We start from the raw sequence: 7,575 nt of genomic DNA, 5'->3' as shown, positions 1-7,575 counted from the left end.
TTAAGTTGGTTGGTTAACTATTTAAATGACCTAATATATAGTTATACTTTAATCTTTAATTTAGTTATGACAATTTTGAGTTTGAGTTATTTTGGTCCCTTATTTGGTTCCTCTTTTTGTCTCATAGATTCAACATGCTACACATACACATTTCTTCTTTATCTTCCAACACACACATGGTGGAACCACCTTCCGCAGGCATCACAGGATATCTGTAGTGCAAAAACATTTTAAATGTTAGAATGTAAACATCAATGCTAATTCCTGGGCCAACATTAGTTTCGGGGATAATGCTGTTTTTTGAGGTACTGCTTCAGCTTGGGGGAATGGCCCACTGGTCACCACAGCAGTCCTTTGATCTTGGTTCCACCTTGCAGGAGGCAAAACTGGAAATTCAGTGTGTTTTTCACTGGTTCTTGCTCATCTCACTGGAAAACCAGAATAAAGCCGTAGCCCCAGCAGTGGCTGACTCAACTCCTCCAGACTCATCCTGTCTGGAAGACAACAACAAATAAACATTGGTTTATTGCATAAAGGTAAAACTAAAGATGACTGAGGATACTCTCAGGCTGGTGTTCACAGCAGGGCACTGGGTCCTTACAGAGGATGGAGGTAAAAAACAATTGATGGATTTTTAGTTTTTAAATTAGGCTACAAATAAATTACAGATTATCCGATGATACCGGAACAAAAAATGACTACTAACTAAATGAAATAATAACTGCATTTTCTTTTAAATTTTTACTTAAATAACACATCTTGTTGGAAGTGGGGCCACATGACTGCTGGCATGAAGAGCACAGGTACGCTGACTGGGCAGCTCACACAGGTGTCTTGAGTCTTCTTTGCTCTGTGTCCTGAGCTCGTTTTATTTGGCCTTCAGATGAGCTGTTTGTTTCAAATCAAAGCTTTATATCCTATTTAAAATCTGGATGAGACCTGTTGGGGGGGGCAATACACAGCTACTGTAGATTATGGGGTTAGCAAAGTAATTTATGTCCACCAGTGGATCAAAATTTCTGCTATATAACTTAACCAACCTGACTGATGAGAGCAAGTCTTTTTAGACTTTTGGAAGTAGGGCTATACTTCCAGAGTCTGTTTTTATGTTGTCTTAGTTCATCATTTGCACTCAAGAGCGCTTAATGTAGGAATTTCAATTAAAAAGAGTGATGCGGTTTCTGCATTCCATGTTTTCACTTGTCACTTATAACTTTAAATCGACATTTTTATGGAAAATACATCCTCTGATACTAAAAGTCAGTGCCTCTTGTGTGTCGATGGAGTACCCTGACTTTATGATTCTGTCTGATTTCTAGCTTTAGAACTTAAATTGCACCTTTGCTGGTTGTGCTAAAAGTGGTAAAGTCAGATTCTCATACTTTTGTACTTACAGTTTATGCTAAATTTAAATGAATGACTGATAAATCTTTTAAGGTAAGTTGTTACAATACTTCAAAAACATTTCATAGTCAAAAGAAGAGCTGCTTAAAAGGTCCTTGTTTGCCCTGCAACTAACATCCCGCACTTTATGGGCTCACATTGGGGTCAAAATGATTTTGAACTTGTATAAAGTGAGGTTCACAAATAATTCTAATGTTTGTAGTTGTAAATCAACCTTTGTAAAGTGGGTAAGTCGCCTCCCGACGCGTCCAGCTCGATGGCGGGGCGCAGGGCCTCCTAATGCTAATGCTAGCAGCTAACAAGCTAGCAGGACTGTACAGCTAAAGCACACACAGCAGCTAGCTCGATGGCTGACAGAAATGAGTTAGTAGAGGGAAAAATACGACAAACAGTAGGCTTTCAGTAAGCTTATAGGGCTTCGTGTAGCAAACACTTCAAATATATTTTTTACAGATGCAATCTAGTTCTAACACTTGTGTATTTACTCAACTCCAGGCAGAGAGAAGTATGCTAAAGAACGACCGTCTGACCGACCACACATCTCAGAATCCCTTTAGCAGAACAAGACAGACGTGAAACCACCTACAGTTGAAGGACTAACAACACAGGGCATTTAAGATAAGATAGGATGAGATTCACAGTGTTACAGCAGCATTATTATCCATGCAGCTGCTGGGCAGATTTCATGTGGCGATGATGTAACTGATGAATTTGCATGAAGGAAAGTATGAAAGGTACGCTTTAGATGGCAGTTGTGCAATTAAAAATGTGTGTGTCACGTTTGAAGTGTGCAATAGTGTAATAATCAGGTTCTCTTGTTGGATGAAGGATTTGTGCAATTTAGTCATTTGACTCTCTATTTTATTTGTGTGTATGTATTTTGCATTGCTCCTTGGGAGTTTTCTGTGGTGCCCTGTTGAAGTGAAAGCATGTTGTTGACTCAAGAGGGATGACTTTTTATGGTCCTTTTATCGGGTTACGCTAACCCAGCTGCTATAACAAAACACAAATGATCAGTATCAGCTGTGGATCGGCCCATCTCACTCATAGACGATTTGGTATCGTTATAGGCAGCAAAAAACAAAACAAAACAAAAAAAAAAGATCGTTGAACGTTTTGATGATCATTACTACGGTAACATGGTGGAAATGGTTAGCATAAATGACCTTGCAGATGTCAGACCATTAAAATTGTTGTCATGTTTCCATGGAGACAGAGTTTACTTAAAGATCCTGAAAAACAAATTCACAGATTTGTTTTTAAAATCAATATATATGTCGCAGAACTATTCCTGAAAACGTGTGAATCATGTGAAACTTGTGTGGTACTGAATTGTGCAGTTATACGTTAAACTGTGTTTCATCATTTTTGCGTTGACCCTTTTTTCGGGCGGGGCCTAAACGGGGTACTGGTGACGCACTTGGTCCCCCACTTAGCATACCCCGCCCCTAAAGCCGTAACGGTATAAAAGTATGGAGTGTACCAGCATCAGTGGTTCTCCCGCTCAGTGTTATTGCTGGTTAGCCAAGACTTCCCTCCCAAAATGTGTCTTTCCTACAGGCTGCAATACCAACAGTGTGGTGTTATTAGTAATTAGAGAATAATGTATGAATAGATAATCAGTTATTCACTCATGACGTTTCCCTTCTTTTCATGACCAGAAGGATGGTTCCACTTCATCCTCTCATGAAATAGCGGGTAAACCCGGTGGAGGAGGGGTGAGCTGCTAGCCGCCCTGCAAGCTGGTGAAAGTCTGTCAAAGTGTCGGAGCCTCCGTATGAGATGTTTCGATCTGTGATTTTGTGTTTTTAAAACTTTCAGAGCTGCGGCTCACTCTTTCATCCCCACGATCAGTGTAGCCGCGGAGTTGCTGGTGTAACGGCGCCATGTTGGACAGGTGTGTGTCTGTGTCCTCTGAGAGACGTTACGGCAGGAAAAGAGGCGAAAATTAGCGGGTTCACCCGGGTTTTGTGTTTACATCAATGCCGATCGGAGCAGGAGCCAATAAATACCTGTCTACTACAAATTCATTTACCCCGGCTGTGAATGCCAATTAAACCCTTCATCATTGCCAACAAAAGCCTGATGTGAGTGGCTCGTAGCAGGTTCTTTGACCGGTGGAAAACGGGAAAAGTTAGCTCTGTGTGTAGCTTATAAGCTATTTCTGTCACTGATGCCGGCATCGAAATATAAAGCCAGGTCATGGGACAATTTAGAGCAATTTGTAATGTGAAAATATGTACAACGTGTGTGTGTGTGTGTGTGTGTGTGTGTGTGTGTACAATCAGGGTAGCTGCTGGACGCAGTCATGTTTCCTTTCAGTATAAATTTGTTGGACCGTCAAGAGATGCGGAAGCCCTTCCTACGTTGGGCGTGGTTTCAGTGCCTCCAGCGGACACGCCCCCAGCGTTCCAGAGTTGATAATACTGCTTATTTTTTTCACAAGTTTGAAACCTAATTTTATATATTTGGCAATATTTTTATTCATTCAAATTTGGCAGGGGGTTTGATATGCCATTTTGCTGTGGTGTGGCAAACTCAGAACTCATATGTTTTTCTGCTTTACAGAATCTTTAAATCCCAGGTACAAAATTGTGTTTCAGTCATTCTGGACTGCAGCTTTCATGATAATGACCATATGCAAATGTTTGTTTATAACCCGTTTGAAGAAATTGTAGACTGAATGGGAAAATGTGTCGACGACATGCACTAAGAATTTGATAATATTATACCAAAAAATACTTGACCTTTTGAATGTGTTCAGAAATGTTATACAGAGTGATGAAATATTTTATGTTAATTACCTTAATTGTTAAGTTGTACAATAAATGTGAACTGTTGTTCTACAGTCTGCACATTTAAATTCACATCTTGAGGAATAGAATTAACACATAGACACATAATTGTGTTTTTTTCTGTTTTAAAAACGCCACATTGTGTTATATTTGAAACAATCACTATATTTGAAAATACCAACACAAATCTTGTGTTAAAACTTTCAGCACAGTGGAGACACACTGTGTTGGGAAAGGACACAGATATTAACACATCTGCTTTAAGACTCCAAAGAGTACAAGTTTTAAGCAAATTATGTTTTTTTAAGAACCTTAATGACATCAGTGAGCTGTTTTTTTGCAGCCACCACTGCTGCTCCTACTGCTGACTGTGTTGGTGAACAGGTCAAATCAGCAGGACAAACTATAATACCTCATTTCCTGTCGAACTTTGGGACACCTACAGTATACTCACCTCTTTCCCTGAAGTCTCATAAGCTTACTCTCAAATTACTGAAGCCTTTTTTTTTTTTTAAAGTAGTAAGATTAATTAATTATTGCATAATGTTGCATGGACAGATTAAACTGTTAAGGGGTCATGGGACCAGCATTTGCTCTATGGGCCCCTACTGACCCTTTCAGCACTCAACTATTGCCCTTGTGCATTGTGTATGCATCTTTCCACCTCCAAGCTCCCATTCATTAAACAAAGCAAACTATACATGGTAGCTTGATTTAAAGCACAATACCTTTCCCCAGGTGTCAGTTCAAGCCAAAAAAATGGGGCAGATGTGTCTGGGTCTCCAGGTGAGTTGTTTACACAAAGAATACTATATTTCTTCTGTTTATTTATGTCTATTTTTTTAACTCACATATTTACTTGTTCCAAAGTATTTATTTCTTCATATATTTATCTGGTATCACTTTTGAACTCCAATAATAATAAAAAATGCACGCATTTACAACCTCCTTGAGTTTGTGTCAAGGTCTGCTAATCCACATTGTCTTCCTTATTTAATATATATACATACACAATACATTTCAAATACTGTCAAATATTTTAATTGTCCAAATTTGGAGTGTGGGTGGAAACCGGAGTACCCGGGGAAAACCCACATGGGCAAAGGGAGAAACTCCACACGGCAGCACGTTTCAGGTTGCTGGAGGCTGCAAGTGTTACCACTGTGCGACCCTTTAAAGCCTCCTCCCCGTGCAGCTGGCTGTGTGCTTCTTCAGGGGATGAGCAGAAGTAGAAAGAGGGAACCGATCAAACCTGCAATGCAAGCTGTAACTTGGAAGATGGTTTTCCATATGCTCTCTGGGGAAGCCTTCTTGGCAAGCTCAGCAGAGAGGTTTTTGATGTGGGCTTGCAGAGAGTGAACAATGACGGTGTCAATAGCTGGATCCTCCAATAATATGACAGACTCCAGCAGGCGCCTGCCACAAAACTTCTTCTCCAGATCTTTCATCACAGCTTTGCAGACCTTCTTGAGGTGTTTCACATCTGGACAGAAGCCTTCAGTGATGGCGATGCCTTCCATCGTCTGGTTCACCAGACGTTTGGTGTGGTTGATCCACTTCTCCTGGCTGCAGTTCTGGACAGCCTGACACTTGGTCAGAACTTTGACTGTCAACAGGGTGACAAATAGCCTGAGCGGGTCCTCGCCTTCTGCCTTGGTTGTAGATTCACAACCAGAGTCAGAGGGATCGTTTGGCTTGGTGGTCTGAGGTCGGTCCATCGTGACCTCAGAGCTGCTTTCACCCTGGAGGATTGTAACTGGTGTGTTCATCGAGTTGTCTTCATTCCTAAGGATCATAACAGATGCGTCTCCCTCTGATAGATCATTTGTCTGTGGTTCTTCCATTTTCTTGGATGTCGTGGTTACTCACTGGCCTTCAGTAGTTCAGAAGAGTCTGTGTGAGATGTAATCCTGAATCTGGGAGACTGCTCTGCAGAGTCATAGATTCTAGAGTCCCTGTGATGTCACACAGACACACACACTAGAATTCCTTTGATGTCTCTCTCTCACACACGCACACACACGCGCACACACACACACACACACACACACACACACTTTCAAAATAAAATGAATTAAAAAATCGAACTCGAGTAAAATTACAAAATAAAATACACTTAATGTACTAAAATAGAAGTACTCACTCACATATGACATTAGAATCAGAATCAGAATCAGTTTTATTGCCAAGTATGTTTTCACATACAAGGAATTTTTTCTGGTGATTGGTGCAATTGAGGATCAGGGGGATCAGCTAATAGCAGATGGGAAGAAACTATTTTTGTGGCGAGAAGTTTTGGATTGTTAATCCTGTTGTAAGTTAAGTTAAGTTGGTTGTTTAACTATTAAAATGACCTAATATATAGTTATACTTTAATCTTTAATTTAGTTATGACGATTTTAAGTTTGAGTTATTTTGGTCCCTTATTTGGTTCCTCTTTTTATCTCATAGATTCAACATGCTACACATACACATTTCTTCTTTATCTTCCAACACACACATGGTGGAACCACCTTCCGCAGGCATCACAGGATATCTGTAGCGCAAAAACATTTTAAATGTTAGAATGTAAACATCAATGCTAATTCCTGGGCCAACATTAGTTTCGGGGATAATGCTGTTTTTTGAGGTACTGCTTCAGCTTGGGGGAATGGCCCGCTGGTCACCACAGCAGTCCTTTGATCCTGGTTCCACCTTGCAGGAGGCAGCCCCAGCCGTAGCCCCAGCAGTGGCTGACTCAACTCCTCCAGACTCATCCTGTCTGGAAGACAACAACAAATAAACATTGGTTTATTGCATAAAGATAAAACTAGAGATGACTGAGGATACTCTCAGGCTGGTGTTCACAGCAGGGCACTGGGTCCTTACAGAGGATGGAGATGAAAAACAATTGATGGATTTTTAGTTTTTAAAATAGGCTACAAATAAATTACAGATTATCCAATGATACCGGAACAAAAAATGACTACTAACTAAATGAAATAATAACTGCATTTTCTTTTAAATTTTTACTTAAATAACACATCTTGTTGGAAGTGGGGCCACATGACTGCTGGCATGAAGAGCACAGGTGTGCTGACTGGGCAGCTCACACAGGTGCCTTGAGTCTTCTTTGCTCTGTGTCCTGAGCTCGTTTTCTATTTGGCCTTCAGATGAGCTGTTTGTTTCAAATCAAAGCTTTATATCCTATTTAAAATCTATTTAGAACTTAAATTGAAATTGAAATTGAAAATTAGTGGGTTCACCCAGGTTTTGTGTTTACATCAATGCCGATTGGAGCCAATCGGAGCAGGAGCCAATAAATACCTGTGTCTACTGCAAATTCATTTAACCCGGCTGTGAATGCCAATTAAACCCTTCATCATTTCTGTCACTG

The 7,575-nt window shown here is 40.3% G+C and overlaps 1 protein-coding gene across 1 annotated transcript; it reads right to left on the bottom strand.

Annotated features, from left to right (window-relative positions):
- Positions 1-5,275: 5,275 nt before the first annotated feature.
- Positions 5,276-6,768, bottom strand: LOC139627732 (uncharacterized). The gene is made up of 2 exons (XM_071488775.1): positions 6,671-6,768; positions 5,276-6,154 (listed from the first exon to the last, which is right to left on the bottom strand). The coding sequence occupies exon 2, from the start codon at positions 6,041-6,043 to the stop codon at positions 5,411-5,413; it is 633 nt and encodes a 210-aa protein (XP_071344876.1). The 5' UTR covers positions 6,044-6,154; positions 6,671-6,768; the 3' UTR covers positions 5,276-5,410.
- Between the last annotated feature and the right edge of the window lie 807 nt (positions 6,769-7,575).

Source organism: Trachinotus anak, unplaced genomic scaffold, assembly GCF_046630095.1.
Source record: "Trachinotus anak isolate AG129_WGS33_773 ecotype Australia unplaced genomic scaffold, CSIRO_AGI_Tana_v1 ptg000011l, whole genome shotgun sequence".
NCBI classification, from domain to species: Eukaryota; Metazoa; Chordata; class Actinopteri; order Carangiformes; family Carangidae; genus Trachinotus; species Trachinotus anak.
Note: the sequence above shows the minus strand (reverse complement) of the source record. Positions and strands in the feature narration are given on the sequence as shown.

Excerpts from the sequence above, each read along its gene's own strand:
- LOC139627732 (XM_071488775.1), bottom strand. The coding sequence starts at position 6,043 with ATGGAAGAACCACAGACAAATGATCTATCAGAGGGAGACGCATCTGTT.